Raw genomic sequence first — 24,537 nt, forward strand, 5'->3', positions numbered from 1 at the left:
TCCGTTTTTTCCATTTTGGTTTTGGAGACAAATAATGAAGAAATCTGTTGTTTTTTTCATTTTCTTATTTTTGGTTTTATATTGAAAAACGACACGGATTGCCTAAGATCATTTGAACCTTCTCTTATTTCTTGGTTTTGTTTGTTGTCGCTCTCTTTCCAGCAGAGGGCGCTATCCTACCACTCCTGCCTGTCCACACACCGACCGCAGACACAAAGAGCACAGAGCCAGTGTGTTGCAAATGTTGTTTTTTTATTGACAGTTTAAATACCCGACTGGAACAAGCACCTGTACGACGCAAACAGAACAGATGTGGTTATAATGCGAGTCGTGTCCGTGGAGCGGCGAGTCAGAGCTGTGGGCATGCGGCGTTAAAGAGAGAGCCAGGTTTTAAACAAGAGAGCGAGAACACCATTTAAACCTGTCACTGTTACTTCAGTCTGAACCTCCTCTTGGAAAAAAACAAACCTTAACAACTGGGGAAAAGTACACGAGATTAAAAAAGCAAGACAAAGGCGATTCCGATGGTGTTTAGAGTCGAGTTTTGACAATTTATCCATAAACTATGCAGAAATCTATGAATATGTCACAATAAAGTTTCATTTAAATGACTTATGAGCTATTTTCTGATCTAGTTTATAATATTTCCTCATCAAAAACACACCTGGAGTTTTGTTTTCACGTAAATACACAGAAAATCATATCATACGTATTAACAGATTACAATTTTAAGTAAAAAAAACAACAAAACATCATTAAAAAATCCAAATCCTACATATTTTGGCTGTGTTCTTGTCTTAAACTTGTTTTTTGTTATGATTAAAAACAGATTATAAAATTATAACTTAAAGTAAACACTCTTTTTGGGCAATATATATATATTTTTTTAAAATTTCTATTATGATTTCACTAATGTGGTATGTTCCATTGTATAAGAATGTAAATCTCTCACTTGCCTCAAATAAATTCATAAATAAAATAATAAAAGAAAATAAAAGGAATTGCGTTTAAAATTATACTTTGGGTTTGTAATAAACAGTCAAAGATGATGAAAGGAAAAGGAAGTTTAGTTTAAGTAAAGTGACTAAAAATGTTTATTTAAAAATGGGAGGAATTTAAAAAAAATGAAAATGCCATTAAAAAGATGCTTTGAGTTTGTAATAAATAGTAAAAGATGATGAAAAGAAAAGGAAATGATGATGGTGACAATATTAGTTTAAGTATAGGGACTAAAAATGTTGATTTAAAAATGTGAGAAAAAAATAAAGGAAGAGAAAATGAATTTAAATCATAAATTGGCCAAAATATATCTATGTAACGGGGTCTAGTGGTTTGTTTTTGCTGCACTACCACATTATTTTTGTTTTATTTGACCAAATTTGTGTCGGTGCGTGTGGTCGGGAGAATATTTTTTGTATTTTTTTGCTGTTTTGTATTTGTTGTGGGTGTTGCTTTATTTTTTTGTGTTTTGTTTTTATGTTGTTTATTGTATTTTGTTAAATGTTATATTTTGTTGCCCTTAATAATAATAAAAAATAAAAATAAAAAAAAATAACAAAGAATAAATAATAATAATAATAATAATAATAATAATAATAATAATAAAATAAAATTACAATGATTTAAGGTTGAAAATCACATTCCATTGTCTAAATAAAGAGTTTTTTATTATTAAAAAATAAAATAAAATAAAAAATAAAACATCATAAACAAAATACAACAACAGATTAAAGTGAGATTAAAGTTGAGACTTAAAAAAAAAAACATGTCATTTTTGTTTATACATTTCTAAAGTTTTTATGGATTTTCTTGCATTTTCTACATCTCCAAAGCTGAAAATGTTCCACCTTGTGACGTCGTGAAGCGGTAGTTTTCGAGTTAATTTTTATCTTTACTCTTTACTTTTTTATCTTTTGTTTAGCAGAAATGAGCAATTCCAGGGCTGAAGTTCATCCAGAGTTCATCCAAATGATTCTAGTGAAGGTGTATGGACTTTAAAAACACAAATATTACCACATGACATCACAAGGTGGAACAGTGTTTTCAGTCTGAGAGAAGAACTCAGCCTAAATATGGCAAAGCAAAACAAGGCAAGTTTATTTGTATAGCACAATTCATACTCAAAGTCATTCAAAGTGCTTTACAGAATAAGAAAAACATTAAAATCACAATAAAAACATAAATAATCATCATAAAATTAAAATAAGAGAGAAGAAGAAAAGCGCATAATAAAAACAGTTTTGAGCTGGATTTAATATGTTAAAAGTTTTGTTAAACATCTGAGTGAAACAAAAACAACTCCAGGTCTGTTTGTGATGAGGAAACAACATTAAAACAGATCAGAAAATAGTGTAAAATAGACTTTTTAATAAACCATGAACATAAAAGCCTTTGCCTTGTCTCTGTAATCCCGTGTTTGTCCTGTAGGTTTCCTCCGGCTCAGTCCTTCAGTCCCATAGACCGTTTATAGAATATATTTATACAGTGAACAGGCTGCGTTTATAGAATCATTTGAATATATATTACATACTGAATATTCTGTTTAAAGAAGAAGATATTTATTGATACTTTGCAGTCAGATCACAACGAGAGCTCATGTAGGGTGACCGTCTCTGTTTACGCCAGACAGTCCCAGTTTTGAGTCCCCTGTCCCAGCGGATTTATACAAAACCACTGACTTGTCCCAATTTTATACAAGAAATGTCCCCGATGTTCCTATTTTTGACCAATTTGAGCCCCACCAACAATAAAGCGAGGCGTACATTGTCATTTGTTGAAGAAAAATGCAGAAAAGCTGCTTAAAAATGACCAAAACACAAAGAAAATGTGGCAAAACTGACTCACAACTCAGGGTACGTTTACACATAGCTGCGTATGTTGAGAAACGAGTATTTTCCTCCATTCGTTTTCCAAAATAACATCATGCACACAGCATCGTTTTCAAAAAAAGTTTTCGTTTAAATCAATATGCATAAATACGCCATCGAGCGCTGTCATAACTACACCAAGTTTCTGGACGGCGCCTGGATTAGATTAAAACCTGTAGCATTTATTTCATTAAAGTTGTAAGTTTTACTCAAAAATACCTTGAAAAACGTGCTTTACTGAGCGGGCTCGCCTCTCCACAGATCTGTTAAAGAAGTGGTAAAATTGCTGACCTCAGAACTCATTCGTCTCTGGTCATAGATATGATTCATCTTTGCGCCAGAATAAACATGACTGCTGCTCTGAATGCTTCTTCATCATCATCATCAGAGCAAAAGGTAAACACTGGTCGCACTTTTGACACGTCAGCTGCCTAAAACTATGTTTATCTCACTCACTTTATCTCACAAGAAACCGTAGTTTTCCAGAATCTCCACTCTAACGAGGAGTGTCGTCTGCAGCCTGGGCGTTCCAGACGTGCCACAGAAACTCCCTAATGGTCGTTCCTGTAGCGTCTAATCAACCAATCAGAAAGAGTTTGCACTTTTCCGCTTTTCTGCTTTTTCTCAGTAAAAGTCTAAAGAACCAAATTAACAAGTTAGGCTACGTTCAGACTGCAGGGCTTAATGCTCAATTCAGATTTTTTTTTTGTGTGAAATCCGATGTTTTTGTGAGGTCGTTCACATTTCCAATTAAATGTGACTTGTATGTGACTCCAGTGTGAACAGTAAATGGCCCAAAAGTGTCCTGCATGTGCACTGGAGACACGACGACGTCAACCGCAGCGAGCGTGCTCTGTGTTTACGGAAGTTGTCCAAACATGGACGTGAGCATTGAGCACCGGAACCAGAACATGTACAGCTTACTTGTTTTAAGGAGGAAACTGAGAAGGAGAAGGACGAGGTTTTTGGTCGTGGTGTTTTGTGGGGCAGCGGCAGCGACGTCCGTTGAAAGAAACGTGTGGATGTGGAGACGGAGCCAAGAGTGATGAGTGGTGATGTGCTTCACTTCAGTTCATTAACAATTTTTGTATGAAGAGAAGAACGTTTGTGCGCATTTGTGGCTTGTTGATAACGTGTAGGTGGGATGAATGCGCCTTGGCCGTTCAGACTGAAGTCGCATGTCAAAAGATCAGATATGTATCGGTTTCAGGACCACATATCCAAGTGTCCTGGGTCACATTTGAAAAAATCTGATCTGTGTCGTTCAGACTGTCATTAAAAGATCAGATACAGGTCACATAGGGGCCAAAAAATCGGATTTGGGTCACTTCAGGCTGCAGTCTGAACGTAGTCTTAGTTGACGATAGCGGCATGAGCCTTGACGTTAGGCCACATAACCGTAGTTCTACCCTAACCTTAAACTTTACTATGCGACGTTCAATGCCAACGTCAACGTACAACTCTTACTTCAATACTAACAAGTCTGACTTTGACATATTTGTTAGACCGGGTGTTGACAGTGGCGGGAGGCGTTCCCCGTTTAGAGGAAGAAACGCCCATTTATGTACCGCAGACCAACGATATTGACTGAGTTTTTAGAAATATTTTCAGAGACAAATTCACCGTTTGCGTGTAAAAGATGGGAACAAACGAAAGGAAATGTCTCCGCTTTTAAAAATACCAGTGTGAATGTAAACGGGGCCTTAGTCATGAAAAGGCCGAGTACAGAACAATTCTCCTTAATTACTAATTACTCGTTTCACAATTTCATTATTAGAAGCCAACCCAAACCGAGAGTGTCCCAGTTTTTGATTCTGAAAACTTGATCACCCTTAATCTAACGGGGATTTGTATGGATTTGTATGTCAATGTAGAAATGTTCAGCCGTTTCCATGGTGACACAAGGCAAACACAGGCAAAAAAGTGTGAAGTCTGAGAGAAAATACACAATGGATTTAAACACAATTTCAGGAGCCGGTGTTCAAGATAAAGAATGATGATGAAGTGATTTGTTATTTGAGAGAGTTTTGTTTAATAGCACAAATTATCTCTGCTGTTTTAGTTTTTTCTGGTCAGTTTGTGTTAAAACAAACTTCAGATTAAAGTCTAACCTGAGCACGAGAGCCTCAGACAGAGCGGTGCCTCCGTTTTTTTGCGATGTTGACGAATCGGCTGCAAAGTATCAATCCTCTGAACAGCCCGTACACAGAATATATTTATAAACCGTCCACGATCAGTCCACAGTCGCTTTAACACGAGGCAGAAAACGTGAAGCTTCATTTGAGTCGACACAGAGACTTGACTGAGTTTGAAAAAGAGGAGGAGCATGCAGAGAACTGGAGCCAGTAAGAGACTGTCCACACGGGGGCGCTGCGGCACGGTCTGGAACGCTACGGCGAAGTTAAAAGTGCGAATGACAGAGTTTTAAGATTCCCAAATTTGGGATTTTGACTGAATTTATTTTTTCATAATTCACTTTTGTCAATATAAATGATACGTTTACACAAATCAAGAAGCAATTTGTGAAGAAATGACAAGAAATGGTGAGAACTGGGAGTCCTTCCCCTGCTTGTTTCCATGGTTACGCCATTGCTCTGCTCGGAATGTTCCACAGTGTGACTTTAAACAGCTCTACTTTACATTTATTCAATCACAAGTGGTTTTATCGCTCAAAAATACCAAGAAAACCTACGTAAACATTCATAAAAAAACAGGCGTTCTGACTGTGAGCGGGGTCGCCTCTCCACAGATCTGACTTGGTAACTTGGTCTGGTCTAGTTTCCATGGAGATAGAAAGGTTTAAAGCCATGCTGCGGAACATTCCAGACAAAGCAATGGCATCTTTATAATAATATTTGACGGAGCCTCCACCAAGAAAAGTTACACAATGCACCTTTAAACATGAATTGAACTAAATAAAGGTGTTTTCTTTTATATTTGTATTTGTCAGACTACGTTAGAGGAGTGTTGCTAGGTAACGGTTATAAAATTCCCTAGTGTGGTGTTAAGATTTTAAACCAGAAAGTCAAATTTGAAACCTAAAAAAGAGACAAATTTAGAAAATGTCATGAAGGTTTTTGCAAAAATCTTAAATGTCATAATCAACGTTTCATTTCTTGCGGAGGATCTGTCACCTGCTTGTCTCCATGGAGATGTTGTTGCTTTGCCTGGAATGTTCCATGGTATGACTTTAAACGCATCCATCCAGCATTTATTCATTACGGGTGTTTCTATTGCTCAAAAACACAATAACAACTCTCCACAGATCTGAACTGTAATGTAGCGAAGTGCTGATATGTTTAATCAATACTGTGGAACATTCTAGATAAAGCAATAACATTACCATGGAGACAAGTGCATCTTTAAGTATAATGATGTATTTGGCCACGTTTACATGATGTTTTTTAATTCCGAGTTAATTGTTCTGAATTAAAATATGCTCAACGTCTGGGGGTGGGGAAGAATTCTGATTGGACACGAACGTATTTACGTCGACCGGAAGAAAACAAACACTTCAGCTGCTACCGTCATTTTCGTCGTCTCAGTTTGTCATTACGTCACGGACACAAACATGATGCAACTTTTGAAGCAGCAGCTCAAGAATTCTCTCGTCACGCTTTACGTCTGTCAGCTGAGGAGGAGGAGAAGGGAGGAAGAAGACAAATCTACCTCAGCCCGCTCCTGCATCCCGCTCGCAAATCCAAAGAGCAGTGGATGAAAGTCCGAAGTGAGGACTGGTGGAGCCGAATCGTACGGATTGCGTCAGAAGGGCAACTCAGCGAGCATGTGCTGAACGACCGGAATTAGAATAAACGTTTACATGATCGAGGAGTAAATTCATTCACTTGAGCCCTGTGTCAAAGTTTAAGAATCTCGCGGTCTTGTTCTCGAGTGACGGGAGGATGGAGCGTGAGATTGACAGGTGGATCGGCGCAGCGTCTGCATTGATGTGGTCGCTGTATCGAACCGTTGTGGTGAAGAGTTCCTACCCTCACCTATGGTCATGAGCTCTGGGTAGTGACCAAAAGGACGAGATCGCGGATACAAGCGGCCGAAATGAGTTTCCTCCGCAGGGTGGCTGGGCGCTCCCTTAGAGCTAAGGTGAGGAGCTCAGTCACACGGAAGGAGTTCTGGGCATGTCCCACCAGGCGGAGGCCTCGAGGACGACCCAGGACACGCTGGAGGGACTATGTCACTCAGCTGTCCTGGGAAAGCCTTGAGGTGCCCCTGGACGAGTTGGAGGAAGTGGTAAAGGAAGTCTGGGAGTCCCTTCTTAGACGGCTGCCCCGCGACCCGGCCACGAATAAGCGGGAAAAAAATGGATGGATGGAATAAATTAATTTGGCTTTAAAATCTGAATAAATCACCTGATTACTTCGGAATAAAGTGTAATTCCGAATAATACTTTTCATGAGGAATTAAGTGTTTACATGGTCTTTTTAAAGCAGAATACATTTTTATTCAGAATTAAATCATTTTTATTCGGAGTTAAAGCTCTCATGTAAACGTGGCGAGTGTGTTTTAATGATACTCTAACTTGTAGCACTTTAAGACTTCAGTCAAATATCGATCTGTTTTTGTTGGCCATTTAAGATAAACCCGAGCTGTTCCAGGCCGACCCGTGCCACAGCGCTCCAGTGCACACGTCTGTAAAAGGTGCGGTGTTGTCTTGTGTTGAGAGAATCCTTTGTGGCTGGAATCCTGGACTTGTGCAGAGTCTGGGTCTGATCCGAAGAAGAAAGGTTCAGGTTCAGAAAACGCTCTCCAACGCCTGACAGATCTGAGCAAACACCTCGTCTGGAGACCGCTCGGCATCGATCTGTCAACAACAACAACAGGAACAACAGACAGACGTTTGAAAAGGGGGACTAACACCTGACTCCGCCCACAACCACGATTCAAAGAGAGCGGCTAAAACTGAGCAGTGCCTGGAGGACTAAACGGGAGAGTGAGGGGAGCGAAGTGGCGGGGTTTGGAGGACTAAAAGGGAGAGTGAGGGTAATCTGGAGGACTAAAGGGGTGAGTGGGGCAGGGAGGAGGAGGCGCGGGGTCTGGAGGAATAAAAGGGGAGAGTGGGGGGTGGGAAGGGCGGGGTCTGGAGGACTAAAGGGGAGACTGAGGGGAGAGGAGGGATGTCATCTGGAGGACTAAAGGGGAGAGTAAGGGAAGAGGAGGGGCGGGATCTGGAGGACTAAAGGGGAGACTGAGAAGAGGGGGAGGGAGGGGTCTGGAGGACTACAGGGGAGAGTGAATGGGGAGGAGGGGCCGGGTCTGGAGGACTAAAGGGGTGAGTGAGGGGAGAGGAGAGGCAGGGTCTAGAGGAATAAAGGGGAGAGCAAAGGGTAGAAGGGTAAAAGGAGCAGAGTCTGTGCGTATAGATGCACAAAGTGGTGTTTTTCATCAGAAAGCTTACCTAGGTTAATTACCAAAATTACCAAAATTACCAAAAAATTACTAGGAACAGTAGATAATGCTATTAAAAAAGTTTAGTACTGAAAGAAAAAGTGAATGGATATCAAACCAATACCAGTGCCAATGGCTGCATGGCTCTTTGTTGTGGTGATGTTTACAGCGACGTCAGCTCCCATTGGGCACAGCCATTTTCACAATTTTATTAAGTCATTTGAGACCAATATTGTGATTTAAAATGTCCAAAATATAATATAATAATCCATAGTGTCATAGATTATAACTACACGAGCACAACATGTCTTCTTTAAATATTATATTAGATACGTGACATTTGGATTCAAACAGCTCATTGCAAAGGTGAGGTTGACAAAGCCTTTAACTTCTAAGGCTCTAACCTTTCGTGTAACTTTGGATCACTGCAGACTCATGGGGCAGAGCGGTGACCTTCAGCACAATGGCTTTAATCACACTGTTCATTTTTATGAGAAAGTTCAATTAGGTTTCGGCAGCGAGCTTTAATCAACAAGTCACCAACACATGTGAAGGGAAAGTGAATAAAACGTATTAGCAAGTGATTCAGCCACCGCAAACACCCAGAGCTCCTCCACAAAACCTAAAGAGACATGAGCAGAACATGCAACATACAGAAGTCAGTGCAAGTAAATAGATACTAAAATCAGTGTTGGAAAGTATCTGAATACATGGACCGAAATACATATTCTGAATACAAATTTTGAGTACCGTATTTTTCAGACTATAAGGTGCACCAGATTATAAGGCGCAATATCAGTAATGTTGACTTCTCTCGCCTATTTTCATACATAAGGTGCACCGGATTATAAGGCGCATTAAGCAAAACATACGGACGACACTTGAGACTGATCCCTTAGCCCAAGCGTCCACGATCCATTGGCAGATCGTGGTGTAACTCGCCTGGCGTCGCCTCTCTGTCTTGGTGAATATAAATTACGTTTGCGGGCGGGAGTGGGACTGCACAATGGAGGAGTGCGCGGGGGGGGAATGATAAACTGCAGTCCCACAAACTAAATATGAGTGTAAAGTAAAATACACAAATGATTAATGTATGCCTGTCATACAGAATTTATGTGGTCTAATCTCGCACACATTTTGGACAATCTGATAGAGCTTAAGAAAGCGAACGACAAAATATCACAGTTGTGGGCAGGAGTGGGAATGAAAATTATAATTCTTTGCGTGGCTGAAAATTCTGTCCTGCACAGACTTCTACTTCGTAGCTTACCAAAGTCATAACTAAAACATTTTGGCAGATTTCTGAGCGCCATGTACCACATAAAATCGATTCAGAGGTCAGTAAACACAAACAGAATTAATACATAAGGTGTACTGTTGATTTTTAAGAAAATTTAAGGATTTTAAGTGCTGCTTATAGTCCAAAAAATACGGTAACTGTATTACGGTCCAATTACAGTGTTTCACGGGTACCATCATTTTTGTCCAATCCAGTTTCATTATTTTGTTTTTTGAAAATAATTCTATTGAACAACAATTCAAAAACAGTGTCTGATTTTCACTTGGCTATTTTTCAGGAATTTTTTTTATTTATTATTGCCTTTCTCAGTTTCAAGTTATTTCAGTGGCCATTGTTGATGTTGAGGGGTACCAACGATTTTGCCCACGTCTGTATATAAAAATATCTCAAAATAAACTTTGTTAAGCTTAAATCATTTCAACTCGATTATATGAGTTTGGAGATAGTTTGGCACACAAATCGAAATGGTGATCAAAATTCAATTAATTGCACAGACTTAAATTAAGATATACTTTTTTTCTCTCTGTAATTGAAAAAAAAGTGAATCTAAAAATGATCAGGTTCAATATTGTGGGATTTTCTAAAACAGAAATTATACAGAAATTTAATATAGACCAATATGTCTATCGCTCCTAAAAAAAAATCACACCTTTTTTCACAAGAGAGATGTACATTTCTTGTTGAGTATCTTATTGTTTTCTATGTTCTTTTAATAGTTGTCACTGTGTTTGTATTCTGTATTACGTTATACTGCAATTGTCCTTATCTATCCTGTGTTTGTGTACAGCACTTTGTCCAGCTGTCAAGTTTTATAAAAGTGATTTATAAATAAATTTGGTACGTTATGGTCTAAACAAGACTAATATGTCACGCAGTATTTACCGTGTGGAGCAAACTCTTGTCTTCGTAGTGCTGTGTGACCGCTCGGCTTTCCTTGATGAACTGGTCACTCCTCCGCTCTCTCTCCCTCTCCTTTTCCCTCTCCCTCTCTGCGTCCAGGTCCAGTCCGGCTCGGGGGGTCCCACAGCGGAGCCCCCTTTGACACATGGTCTCAGGAGAACAGCTCAGCAGCAGCACTAGACTGGGCTCTCCCATCTGAAACAGAGAGACGTGAACACATGCATTCAAAGTACTGTTAAAGGACCTGTATTACAAAAAACACACAAAATATCTGCTGTTGTGTTTTGTTTCATGTGTGTTAAACTTGTGTTAATGAAACAAAAGGAGGATAATGAAACAGCATCATAACATAACAGAAAACAGTGTAATATGGGCCCTTAAATCACATTCTATTGTCTAAAGAACATGATTGACAGGTGAATTAACCAATCAGAGAGATGCATGGTCAGTTTGCGTCAAAACAAATATGGCAGCTACAACAACTACAAATACAACAACATAAGAGGACTGAGAAACAGTGTGGATTTCTGCTGAATCCACAATTGAATCACGAACACACAGTGAACTATCTCATGTAAAAGAAGAGTCCTGATTGGCAGCCCCATTACCCAAACAGAAAACAGAGAATACAACTGCACAGTCCATCGCTATGGCACAAATGACATGACCAAACTCAGCATTGTGAGTCCAACACAAGTTTCTCTGCCTTCATTATTCAACTGTATCTCGACCCGAAAGCCTTGACACGGCAGAGCTCAGCGCCAAACATTAATAAGGGTGAAATTCATAACTCAGTTCTCATGGGATCAGCACATTTCTGCCCTGCACAGGATGAACAACCACCTCATAGACGCCAAGTTACTTCAGCCTAATTTTATGAAGGATAAAAAGGCTAAAGACAGGAATTCCTGTCCTGAGGTCAATACCAGAAAGCGTAGACCGAAGCCAAGGAGTGCTTCTGTTCCAAGACGATGTTCTGGACTCACAAAGGTCCATGTGACCAAATCTGAAGCCAAAATCCAGGAGACACAACAGTTCTTCAACCCTCAGTCTGACTTTCCTGCTCTCATGAAGAGAACAACCAACAGAGGAAAAGATACTAGACCTCCTCATTGCAAAGACACAACCTAAAAAAAACAACTTTGCCATGGTCCACAGAGGCAACATCTCTAATGTGATCCACATTCAGCCTCTACAGTGAAGTCTCTGAAGACTTCTGAGGCTAAAGCTGCAGCAGCCGTGCAGCCCATTAGGGAGAAGCACATCCTCCCTGACAATTCTCACGAGGAGGCCATCAACATCTTTATAAAACAGAGCAAACGAAGCCAGGCACTTTTGTACATTTATAAACTCATTGCTGTGAGTAATTAGGACGCTCTGATTGCATAAGGTAAGTGAGGAATAACTCTGGAGCACTGCAAACAGTCTAAAATTAACTAGTTGTGTTTTTCACTCCCCTCCTCTTCCTCCTCTTCCTCCCCTCTTCTTCACCTGCAGCTCACAGTCTCTGAGTGGCATGTTTTCCTCTCCTCTGTCAACCCTGTTAAATTGTGTTTTGATCTTGAACACGTGTGGAGATTTTCACTGTACAAATGTGGGTGCACTGCAAAAATCACTTACCCACGGTGTAAAAAACACTTGAATTCACTCTGTAACATTTCAGGCAAGGTGTCCTTTTATTCTTTCTTAAATTACAGGTGTTTTAATTGCTAAAAATGACTTTGAAATCACACATTCACACTGTGAGCAGGCTTGACTCTTCACAGATGTTGGAACTACAAGACATCTGCTGATTTGTGCTTTTAAACACGTCTCTCAGACATAAAATTAGAGTCAAGAGTCAGTTAACATTAACCAACAGTTCAGTTAGTCACTCTCACCTTTTTGTTGAAAATCAAACTCCTCAACAGGACATACTGATCACAGGCTCCTGAAAATGTGCTGTTTAAATCCATTTTGTATTTTTTTTCTTGAGTTTTCAGTCTATCTTAAAGCGTTTTTGTCAGTTTACGGTTTGCTCATGTGTGTATTGTGTTTCCATATCGACAGCTGAACATTCTACCATACAGATACATGTAGAAAACCCCCAGCATTCAGACAGAGGAGTGTCTACAGTTAGCTTCACATCTAAAGGGAATGTTGATGAGATTAGCTGCACAGTATCAATAACAGAGTGTGTTTTTGTCTATATAACTGTGTGTATGTGTGTGTACGTGTGGGTGTTTTGTGCTCATAGATCTATTAAAATAACTGGATAGGGTGTTGCTGCTTGTAGCTCCCTCCAGCTGACGTAGTGACACTCACTGGTCTTCAGCGGAAAAAATCCCTCCGGCCAAGAAAGGATTTTTCTCATAGAGCAATGTAATCACAAACATCTCGAGTTCGGCTCACAGGGCACCTACAACTTAAAAAAAATGTCGGATTTCGTGGCAATTTTTACCTATTTTTAGATCATAAACTTTTTCTCAGCCCACCGAAGAAAAGAGCACTACTGCACATGCTCGGTCAGCCCACAGCCACCGAAAGTACCTCGCCGGGCTAAAGGCGAATCTGGAGTCATGCGCCACTGAGCTCGGCCCACTGACTTGAATGGGCGGCCATTTTGAAACTCCGGGGTTTGGTTCACCTTGTCGGCGTAGCTCTGGGCCTGTCTCACGTCTCGAGGAAATCCACTGATCACCAGACTCCTCCCCATCCGCACCGAAGAGGCCGCCGCTTCACTCAGGAGCTCCACCAGACAGTCCTACAAACACACACAGGTATAACGACGATCAATGTAAGGCTATGTTCAGTTCGGATTTTTTTTTTGTGAAATCAGATTTTTTTGCGAGGTCGTTCACATTTTCAACTTAAATGTGACTTGTATGTGATCTCCAGTGTGAACTTTAAATGCCCGCATGTGCATTGGAGGACACAAAGTCGCCTAAACATGGACGTTGCATTGAGCACTTGGAGATTTTAAAGTTGCGGTCGTACCGGAGCCAGAACATGCACAGATTATTTGTTTTAAAGAGGAGATGGACAAGGTTTTTGGTGTTTGGCGTTTTGTGGGGCAGTGGCAGCAGTGTTCGTAGAAAGGGACGTGTGGGTGCAGAGTCACAGCTGAGAGTGGAGGGACTGATTTGTGCTTCACTGCTTCACTGACACAGAGTTCACACAATTTCCGTATGACGAGAAGAACGTTTGTGTACATTCATGACGTGTAGGTGGGATGAACGTGACCTGGCCGTTTAGACTGAAGTCGCATGTCAAAAGATCGGATATGTATCAGGTTTTAGGAGCACATATCCAAGTGTCCTGGGTCACATGTGAAAAAATCTGATCTGTGTCATTCAGACTGTCATTAAAAGATCAGATACAGGTCGCAAAAATTGGATTTGGTCACTTCAGGCTGCAGTCTGAACGTAGCTTAAGACTTCAAGTACAATATTACTGTTATACTGAGGTGGGTACTACTCAGCTGCATTTACTCTGTAACTGTGACTTGAGAAGTTATATTTTTTCTAGCTGCATACTTTTATTCCTACATGAGTAATATTTTTATTGAAGTGATGGTACTATTATTTGAGTAAAAGTTGTGGTCACTTCATATTACATTAACGTCAAATTACACATCAGATGTTACTCTTTAAGTTACTCTTTACTCGAGTAGTTACTTGGTCCTTATCAGTTGTGTTTATCAATCGATATCACTGGTTCACATTGAGCAGTAAAATACAACAGTAACAGAAAAGCTTCAACAAAAGTCTAAGTGCAGTTCAACGGGTAGAGTCATCAGATCCAGTGTCAGGGCAGTTTGAGGTCAGTAACAACCCTCAGGACAAAAGTGTCCCTGCTCTGTGTGCTCTGTGTCCTGTAGCGTCGTAGGGATTTATGCTGATAACATCCTAACAACATCTCGTTTATTCATCATGTGATTGGTGACTGGTACAGACTCTTATAAACAGGGTCACGCCTGCGGATTACACACCTGCCCTGATGAAGAAGAGTTATAGAAACACTGCAGATCAGAGCCAATGTCATCCTTCTTTGACAATCCAAGCCCACTGGTACAATGAGCACCTGTCTGTGTAAGTTTTGATCCAGTGTGGCACTTCAGGGTCCATGTTGCTTTCATTCATTTGATTTTCAATTTAAAAAAAACTAAAATCATTTGACTTTCTATTTTTGTTTTTTTTGTTCATGGAAGGAAAAAACACAACAACAATTGAGCAATTTTTCATTTTGATCTTCAGTTTGGAAACACAACAGTCAAAACAAGTAAATGGAGCGAGGGGCCCGGGCACACGGTGAGGCAAAACCACGGGCAGGAGAAGGGACCTGCACCAGTGCCCATAACCGAGAGGTGATCACTAATGTGGGTCCGAGTTGGCTTCAGGACACTGGAACGCTTCACACTTTTGCATTTTGTAAAGTGAATAAAGCTGTTCTCTAAATCCTGTCTAGAATTTGGCATTTTCAAATTCAAGACCAAAATGTTAAATGAAAAATCAGATTATTTGTGTATGTGTTTTTTTTTTTTCATGAACAAAAACGAAAAATGGAGTAGTTTTTTTTTTGTTTAAATTGATAAGCAAATGAACAAAGGATACACCAACACTGCTCTTTCTAAACTAAACGTGTGCAGTTGTTCGTAGAGTCAACTCCCCTTGTTCAGCCGCGCATGAACACAGATGACATTGATTAATCCTGTTACCTGAGGCTCATGTCTAAACATCACAGAACCTGGTCTAAATCCACTTCTTCTTCAGACCCTGAGCTCAGAGCGAGAGTGAGAGAGCAGCACGTTTACAAAGCGCACAGAGAGATTGTGGCACTTCAGGGATTTTACGCTGTCGATAGTGATGAATGAAAGACAGTTTAGACCAGAGGGGAAAAGGAAAATCTATATATTTCAGAGGCTACTTCTTTATTACAGTATTTATAGAAGTAGAATTTTATGGTTGGTTTACATTCTTTTCACTGCGGTTTATAAAAAGCAAGACAATGAAACTAGATACTTATTTAACGTTTTCATTGGTTTCATGGTTTGGGAGCGTCTCTGCTAAAAACAAGAACTCCCTGAATCAGTTGGTTAAATGAGCGAGTGAGGCGACTGTCCATCCTCAGAGCCGCCTGGTACGGAAGTAGAGAGATGTCAAAACAAAACGCAAACGCCGCAACGAATACAAATGCGACAACAAAAAGCCACAACACAACAAAAAAAGCCACAATGGAAATGACCGCGGGACTCTAGTTTAATGCAAACGCCGCAACAAATACAAACGCCACAACACAAACGCAAATGCCGCAACACATTAAAAGCCACAAACACTTTAAAAGCCACAACACATTAAAAAGCCGCAACACGTTAAAAAGCCACAACACATTAAAAAGCCACAACACATTAAAAAGCCACAATTGAAATGACCGCGGGGCTCTAGTTTAATGCAAAGCCGCAACACATTAAAAAGCCACAACACTTTAAAAAGCCACAACACATAAAAAAGCCACAACGGAAGTGACTGTGGGACTCTATTTTCCGACGGACCGATCAAGCGGCATGTGAAGAAGAAGAACTACAATGTGAAAAGTAAAGGAACGGAAAAGTTGGAAACGTAAATAAAAGTAATTTATTGTTTTATCATTATTCGTGTCACGTTGTAGTTCTTCTTCTTCACTTGCCGCTTGATCGGTCCGTCGGAAAATAGAGTCTCGCGGTCACTTCCGTTGTGGCTTTTTAATGTGTTGTGGCTTTTTAATGTGTTGTGGCTTTTTAATGTATTGTGGCTTTTTAATGTGTTGTGGCTTTTTAATGTGTTGTGGCTTTTTAAAGTGTTGTGGCTTTTTAATATGTTGTGGCTTTTTAATGTGTTGTGGCTTTTTAATATGTTGTGGCTTTTTAATGTGTTGTGGCTTTTTAATGTATTGTGGCTTTTTAATGTGTTGTGGCTTTTTAAAGTGTTGCGGCATTTGTATTTGTTGCAGCGTTTGCATGAAAATAGAGTCCCGCAGTCATTTCTGCTGTGGCTTTTTCGTGTGTTGTGGCTTTTTTTGGTTGTGGCTTTTTGTTGTGTTGTCACATTTGTATTTGTTGCGGCGTTTGCGTTCGTTGTGACCCCTCTCAGCTTCCGTAGCCTGGACTCTCTGTACTCAAGACACTTACAGAAAATGTCCCAGAGTATTTTAAAAGACGTGCAACATCCACTAAATTCAGAGTTTCGGGTTCTTCCGTCGGGTCTGAGGCTTTTAGTCCCAAGATCAAGAACGAATCATTTTAAAAGAAGCTTTGTTCCAGCTTCTATTATACTTGTAATCTATTTATCGATCAATTTTAGTACATGTTGTCTTGGAAAAATTGTGTGGGTGTTTTTAAATATTTAATATTTATTGTATTTTAGGCAAGTGTGATGAATGAATTTAACTTATTGTTTATGGAACAAACCATTCTGCACTGGAGCACTGTGACACTTCATTTTGTAACTGTGTTTTTATACGTGTTTCTTGGACATAATGTGGATTGTTAAATACTTAGTTGTCCTTAATTGACTTCGTGACCCACATTTGGGGTGTGGGTGTGGTTACGTACCGGTGTGCAATCTCAATAAATGGCAGCAGCTCACTTCCATTGAGTAAGTGCATGCAGGCCAAACCAAGTCTATGTCGTTGCTTTTTATTTTGTCCTCCAAATTTATCCGGCTATACTTTCTCTTACCGCGATGCCTGCGCCAACATGGATGAATACAATGTGAAATGAGGGACCTGCCTCTTAAATCTGCAAAACAAATCTACCTACGAGTACGAATAAAGCAACCTAACCTAACCTTATTTGAGTTATTTATTTTATCTTTTGGTTAGAAATGCATGTCTGTGTAAAATAATAGATAAAAGTCGGTCTTATTCTGATACATGAGTGGCTGAATTTCAGGACCACGGTCAGCTCCTCGTACAATTTTTCTTACCATACGCTTCATACACTTAATATAACTTTTCTGATGTAGGGTCAGTCATGGAGATGTTATTGCTTTGCCTGGAATGTTGCACAGTATGGCATTATAATCTATCTATTATGATCTAAATTGCAGTTATTCAAATTCAATCCAATAAGGGTAGTTTGGTCTTCTGATTTAATTAAACTTCAGATTTTTTGTACATCTATACATTTTCTTTCGCTTATCCGGGGTTGGGTCATGGGGGCAGCAATTTAAGCAGGGACTCCCAGACTTCCTTCACCCTGGACACTTCCTCCAGCTGCTCCATGGGGACCCCAAGGCGTTCCCAGGCCAGCCCAGAGACACAGTCCCTCCAACGTGTCCTAGGTCTTCCCAGGGGTCTCGTTTCTTTGTACAAACCTCTGTTTATCTCATAACTTGACGGTTTTCCTCTTCATTGTCACATGGTGTTGCTGTGATGCATCTGCTTAGATCATTTAAACAGATTCTGGTGCAAAATTTACTCTTTAAGTCATGTTATAATGCTCTTTTCTCCTAAAAAACAAACCCGGAGTTGTGTTTTGTTTCATCCCTAAAAGTCCCATACCACTCTAAATAACTATTGCTAACACATGTAGTGATAGAGTTGAGGAAAATGTATTTTTGGGGAGTTATAATAAATGAGAAAATGTCGTGGAAACCTCATATAACTTACTCGCGGACAAAAGTTACTACAGTAAATGTGTGGGAGTGATGAGAAGATCAAGTCATTTACTGAACCAGAATGAACTACTGTTATTGTATCGTTCATTTATTATGTCTTATTTAAATGATTGTGTTGAAGTGTGGGGAAGGTCTATCTGCATCCAACAAACCCAACAAAGACTTAAAACTTTGTGATCTGTTAAACTTTAAAACAGCTTAAGTTATAACTAAAATACAACGGACTCCAGGCGCTTCAAAGAAGTACAGAAAGTAAAAAATCGCACGGGGAAAAATGTAGTTAAAAGGCCGAAACATGTTGGCTTTGGCCATTCAAATAAAGGCCTTTTGACTACATTTTTCCTCGTGCGATTTTTTAAAACTTTCTGTACTTCTTTGAAGCGCCTGGAGTCCGTTTTGTTTTACTTTTGATCCTTTTTCCAAGAGCACCTTCTACCTGCTCCCACTGATTGGAACAGCTGCAGCACACAGCCACATTTTTGTTCTTTCTGCACAGATTAAATGATGTTCAGGGCGTCTATCAACTCTCTTCCAGCTGATGTGAAGGATTTATTTCAAGATCGAAAAGCTCATCGTAACTATAAACGTAGAGGTAATAAAAAAAATAAATGATCAGCTGAAATTTTAAAACTACTTTAAAGTCAGGGTGCATCTCAGTGCGTGGAGTTAATTTGTGGAACGGATTATCAGAAGAAAAACAGTTAAAAAAAATAAAAATCCTGACATCTGGACGAGAGACAGTGAGTGTGATGTCAGGGGGAGGGAGGTGTTGGTCAGGAAAATGTTGGGTCAGTGCGGTGTCTGGTTGAAAGTGTGAATGTTTGTTTTGTCTTGTCATGTGTAATTGAAGCGTGATGATATTGTAATTTATCATTTATGCAAACATCTGAATAAACTTGTCATTATCATCTTAAATAAAAAATAAAAATAAAAAAATTAAAAAAATACAGACCCTTTAATACTATACTATGCAACATTCCAGGCAATGCAGTGGTCAGAGTAATCAGAGTACAAATTATGAGTAACTGTATTCAGTTACAGTTACAGTTTGAATGAGTAGTAATTGGATTACAGTTACTTTGTTGAAATAAATGGATTACATGGCGGTATTTTCCTGTTTTCACATTTGGGGCTATATCCCCCTTTTTTCTTTTTTTTTTTTTCTCGGTAATTCCGCTCATTGCCGGACAGTAAACCAGGACTAAACCAAACCAGGTCTAAACCAGGTCTAAACCCAGGTCTAAACCCAGGTCTAAACCCAGGTCTAAACCCAGGTCTAAACCCAGGTCTAAAATCAGGTCTAAACCCAGGTCTAAACCAGGTCTAAACCAGGTCTAAACCAGGTCTAAACCAGGTCTAAACCAGGTCTAAAACCAGGTCTAAACCAGAAACCAGGTCTAAACCCAGGTCTAAACCCAGGTCTAAACCCAGGTCTAAACCCAGGTCTAAACCAGGTCTAAAATCAGGACTAAACCAGGTCTAAACCCAGGTCTAAACCCAGGTCTAAACCCAGGTCTAAAATCAGGTCTAAACCAGGTCTAAACCAGGACTAAACCAGGTCTAAACCCAGGTCTAAAATCAGGTCTAAACCAGGTCTAAACCAGGTCTAAAATAGGATTTAACAGGACTAAACCAGGTCTAAATCAGGACTAAACCATGTCTAAAATCAGGACTAAACCAGGTCTAAACCAGGACTAAACCAAACCAGGTCTAAACCAGGTCTAAACCAGGTCTAAACCAGGTCTAAAACCAGGTCTAAACCAGGTCTAAACCCAGGTCTAAACCCAAGTCTAAACCAGGTCTAAACCAGGTCAAACCAGGTAAACCAGGTCTAAACAGGTCTAAACCAGGTCTAAACCAGGTCTAAACCCAGGTCTAAACCAGGTCTAAACCCAGGTCTAAAACCAGGTCTAAACCAGGTCTAACCAGGTAAACCCAGGTCAAACTAAATCAGGACTAAACCAGGTCTAAACCAGTCTAAACAGGTCTAAACCAGGTCTAAACCAGGTCTAAAACTAAACCAGGTCAAACGGTCTAAACCCAGGTCTAAACCCAGGTCTAAACCAGTCTAAACCAGGTCTAAACCAGGTCTTAAACCCAGGTCTAAACCAGGTCTAAACCAGTCTAATCTAAACCAGGTCTAAACCCAGGTTAAACCCAGGTCTAAACAGGTCTAAACCAGGTCAAACCAGGTCTAACCAGGTCTAAACCAGGTCTAAACCAGGTCTAAACCAGGTCTAAACAGGTCTAAATAGGTTAACAGGACTAAACCAGGTCTAAATCAGGACTAAACCATGTCTAAAATCAGGACTAAACCAGGTCTAAACCCAGGTCTAAACCAGGTCTAAAATCAGGTCTAAACCCAGGTCTAAACCAGGTCTAAACCCAGGTCTAAACCAGGTCTAAACCAGGTCTAAAATAGGTTTTAACAGGACTAAACCATGCTGCATGGACCATGTCTCCTCCTCTTCTATCAATAATATTTTTAAAGACTCGGCCTTTTCATTTCTTTTAACAAATAAAAAATCTTATGCTATGATTTCCTGGTCTTTGCTTCTCTACAGCAAATCAAGTAATCCAAAGTATTCAGATTACGTTACTCACTTTAGGTAACTTAATGAATTCCGTTACAAACTACATTCTGAGGTATGTAATCTGTAATCTGTAGGGGATTACATTTTAAAAGTCACCTTCCCAACACTGGCAGTGGTCACATTTTTATACAGCGTTTATCCACCTTCAAGGCTCAAAGCAGGTAAACCACTTACTCATTCACACACACATTGATAGACCAGTGTACGCACACACTCAGGGAATGCCCACGGACACGACGACGGCATTCATCTGTTGGACCTGGAATCGCACCAGTCAACCTGTGGGTCAGTGGACTTAGGCTACGTTCAGACTGCAGCCTGAAGTGACCCAAATCTGATTTTTTCACCCCTATGCGACCTGTATCTGATCTTTTATTGACAATCTGAATGACACAGATCTGATTTTTTCACGTGTGACCCAGGCCATTCGAATATGTGTTCCTAAAACAGATACAGATTCAGGCCAGGTCACATTCATCCCACCTACACGTCAGGCTCAGAGTCTAGGCAATGGAGGGAAACTGAGGTTAACGAGTTTATTAATATTTGAGAGGATCGCTGCATTCAGGCCAAATTGGAGGGGTTTTATTGTAACCGGGCGATTTCTGAAATGTTTGTCAAAGAAACGTCTGAGCACGACTACAGACTGGCTCCAATGTGAACAAAAAATAAAGATAAATACAAGGAGACTAAAGACTCAAACAAACGAAGTGGCCGTAGACGTGTAACCTGTCCATTTTAAAGAAGAATTGGAACGTATTTTGGGAGACAAGTCCAGACTGGTTTAGTCCTGGTTTAGACCTGGTTTAGACCTGGTTTAGACCTGGTTTAGTCCTGGTTTAGTCCTAGTTCAGTCCTGGTTTAGCCCTGGTTTAGTCCTAGTTTAGTCCTCGGTTCAGTTCTCGGTTCAGCTCTCGGTTCAGTCTTGTTTTAGACCTGGTTTAGACCTGGTTTAGACCTGGTTTAGACCTGGTTTAGTCCTGGTTTAGACCTGGTTTAGACCTGGTTTAGTCCTCAGTTCAGTCTTGTTTTAGTCTTGGTTTAGTCTTGGTTTAGACCTGGTTTAGACCTAGTTCAGCTCTGGTTTAGTCCTGATTTAGACCTGGTTTAGTCCTAGTTCAGTCCTGGTTATGCTCTGGTTTAGCCCTGGTTTAGTCCTCGGTTCAGCTCTCGGTTCAGTCTTGTTTTAGACATGGTTTAGTCCTGGTTTAGACCTGGTTTAGACCTGGTTTAGACCTGGTTTAGACCTGGTTTAGTCCTGGTTTAGACCTGGTTTAGACCTGGTTTAGTCCTGGTTTAGTCCTGGTTTAGACCTGGTTTAGACCTGGTTTAGACCTGGTTTAGTCCTGGTTTAGTCCTCAGTTCAGTCTTGTTTTAGTCTTGTTTTAGTCTGGTTTAGACCTAGTTCAGCTCTGGTTTAGTCCTGGTTTGGTCCTGGTTTAGCCCTGGTTAAGTCCTGGTTTAGACCTGGTTTAGACCCGGTTTATACCTAGTTCAGCTCTGGTTTAGTCCTGATTTAGACCTGGTTTAGTCCTGGTTTAGACTGGTTTAGACCTTTAGTCCTGTTCAGCTCTGGTTTAGTCCTGATTTAGACCTGGTTTAGTCCTGGTTTAGTCCTCGGTTCAGTCCTCAGTTCAGCCTTGTTTTAGTCCTGGTTTAGTTCTGGTTCAGTCCAATGGAACAAGACTTTTTGTAGTTAAAATATGAAAATACATCTCGCGACACTTAAAATAAGAAACAAAATTGAATGTTGCTTGAATAAAGAAAAACACACTTATCCCATTGGCAGATAAATTTACTTATCAACTTGAATCTACTCAAAAAAGTAAAATATTCTTAATTTAAGTCATTTAAATTTACCGAGATATTGATTTTTGCTTCACACTCTCAGGGAATGTTGCAAAGTCTCAATAAAACCTCAATGGCGAACCCTCCTCCCTAAAAGTTCCACAGTGCAGCTTTAACACATTTCTCGATACGTCTACCTCGTGTATCTGCTCTTGGACATCGAGGAGGAGGTGGTTTGTTCTGGGATATCACAAAATGACCTACGGTTACCAGGCAACAGTGTCTGTGCTTGTGCTGCTGCTGCTGCTGCTGCTGCTGCTGGAGCGACTCTGGAGACACATCAGTGTTTATTCTGAGCTCAGACACTCTCCTGTTTTATTATTAATCTCAATCTGGGATTATGGGTCCTCGTTTTATACACACATGTTCAGCAACACAGAGATGGACAGGGATTTTAACGGAACTGACTTTTCATGGATAATAATAAGAGAATATGACACAAATGCAATAATATTCAATAAAAGACAAATAATTTCACTTAAAAATATAGTGAAATACATTTTAAATGTTCAGGTTTATAGATCTGTTTCATTATAATGAGTAATACGATAACGGCTAATTAAAAATATTCCCAAAATCTGGAATTATACTCCTGTGTTTCATAATAGTGTTGTCACGATACTAAAATGTTAAACTTTTAATACTAAGTAATGAATTACTGTAATGCAGGCATGTCCAAACTATGGCCCGGGGGCCAAATGCGGCCCTCAGACAAATTTTTCTTGGCCCTCAGGCTTCCAAGTGAATTGGCCCAAATGACCTTGCATCAATTAAAAAATATTTTGTACTGCAAGTTTTTTGAAAATCTACCTTGATAAAGTCAATATTTAATATTTCGTCTGTGATTTTAAGGATCTTTGCATGAATAAAGACTGACAGCTCATTCTAATATGTTAAACATGCACACATTTACATTATTCCCTGTACTGAGCACAAGTCTACGGCCCTCGATCGGCCTCTGCTTCATCTGTGTTTAGATATGTGGCCCTTGATGAAAAAAGTTTGGACGCCCCTGCTGTAATGCTTTGCTTTTTGCTGTAACACAGTAATGTGACATTACAGGGAAAAAATGTTTAATATTTTACTCGGTACAAATGTCAGTACAGTTACAATGCTTTTTTTAACCTGGATTGAGGTGGTGGTTTTTTGTTTTTCTTCATACAAATTCGCTAAAGTCACCGCGATATCAGCAGCGGTGAAACGCCATCGTTACTGTTCTAAATTTCGTAACGAGCCGGAGGTGTGCCCACGTAGACTGTCGCGTGACCGTGGGCGAAAGGACTGACTCAGAACTCCACGCTCCACGGGGATAATCGCAGCTGACGCCCGATCGCGCTTTGTGGTTGCCCTGCTCCTCGGGTTCAGGGTTCTTTCAGGGGTGGTCCTACATTCCATATGCTAGACCAAGATTAGTCCTGGTTTGGTCGTGGTTTAGTCCTGATTTAGTTCTGGCTTAGACCTGGTTTAGACCTGATTAAGTCCTGGTTTAGACCTGGCTAAGATCTGATTTAGTCCTGGTTCAGCTCTGGTTTAGTCCAAGTTTAGTCCTGGTTCAGTCCTGGTTTAGACCTGGTTCAGTCCTGATTCAGTCCTGGTTTAGTCTTGGTTCAGTCTTGGTTCAGTCCTGGTTTAGACCTGGTTTAGTCCTGATTCAGTTTTGGTTTAGTCTTTGTTTAGTCCTAGTTTAGTCCTGCTTTAGACCTGGTTCAGTCCTCGGTTCAGTCCTGGTTCAGTCCTGGGTTTAGTCCTGGCTCAGTTCTGCTTTAGACGTAGTTTAGTCCTGGTTTAGACCTGGTTCAGTACTAGTTTAGTCCTGGTTTAGAACTGGTTTAGACCTGGTTTAGTCCTGTTTCAGTCCTCCTGGTTCATTCTTCAGTTCAGTCTTGGTTTAGTCCTGATTTAGTCCTGATTTAATCCTGGTTCAGTCCTGGTTCAGTCCTGGTTTAGTCCTGGTTTAGTCCTGGCTCAGTTCTGCTTTAAACTTAGTTTAG

At 40.2% G+C, this 24,537-nt stretch overlaps 1 protein-coding gene across 1 annotated transcript in view; it reads right to left on the minus strand.

Moving 5' to 3' along the window:
* Positions 1 to 231: 231 nt before the first annotated feature.
* Positions 232 to 24,537, minus strand: part of LOC110174899 (adenylate kinase isoenzyme 5) — a 262,298-nt gene continuing 237,992 nt past the window's right edge. Inside the window, exons 11-13 of the mRNA XM_020941015.2 lie at positions 13,097 to 13,213; positions 10,453 to 10,665; positions 232 to 7,686 (exon numbers count right to left, since the gene is read on the minus strand). Of these exons, the coding sequence (XP_020796674.2) occupies positions 7,618 to 7,686; positions 10,453 to 10,665; positions 13,097 to 13,213 (399 nt within the window). The 3' untranslated portion in view covers positions 232 to 7,617. The remainder of the gene's footprint in view (positions 7,687 to 10,452; positions 10,666 to 13,096; positions 13,214 to 24,537) is intronic.

This window comes from Boleophthalmus pectinirostris, unplaced genomic scaffold (assembly GCF_026225935.1).
Source record: "Boleophthalmus pectinirostris isolate CB_2022bp ecotype Guang Dong unplaced genomic scaffold, ASM2622593v1 HiC_scaffold_16, whole genome shotgun sequence".
Classification (NCBI taxonomy): Eukaryota; Metazoa; Chordata; class Actinopteri; order Gobiiformes; family Gobiidae; genus Boleophthalmus; species Boleophthalmus pectinirostris.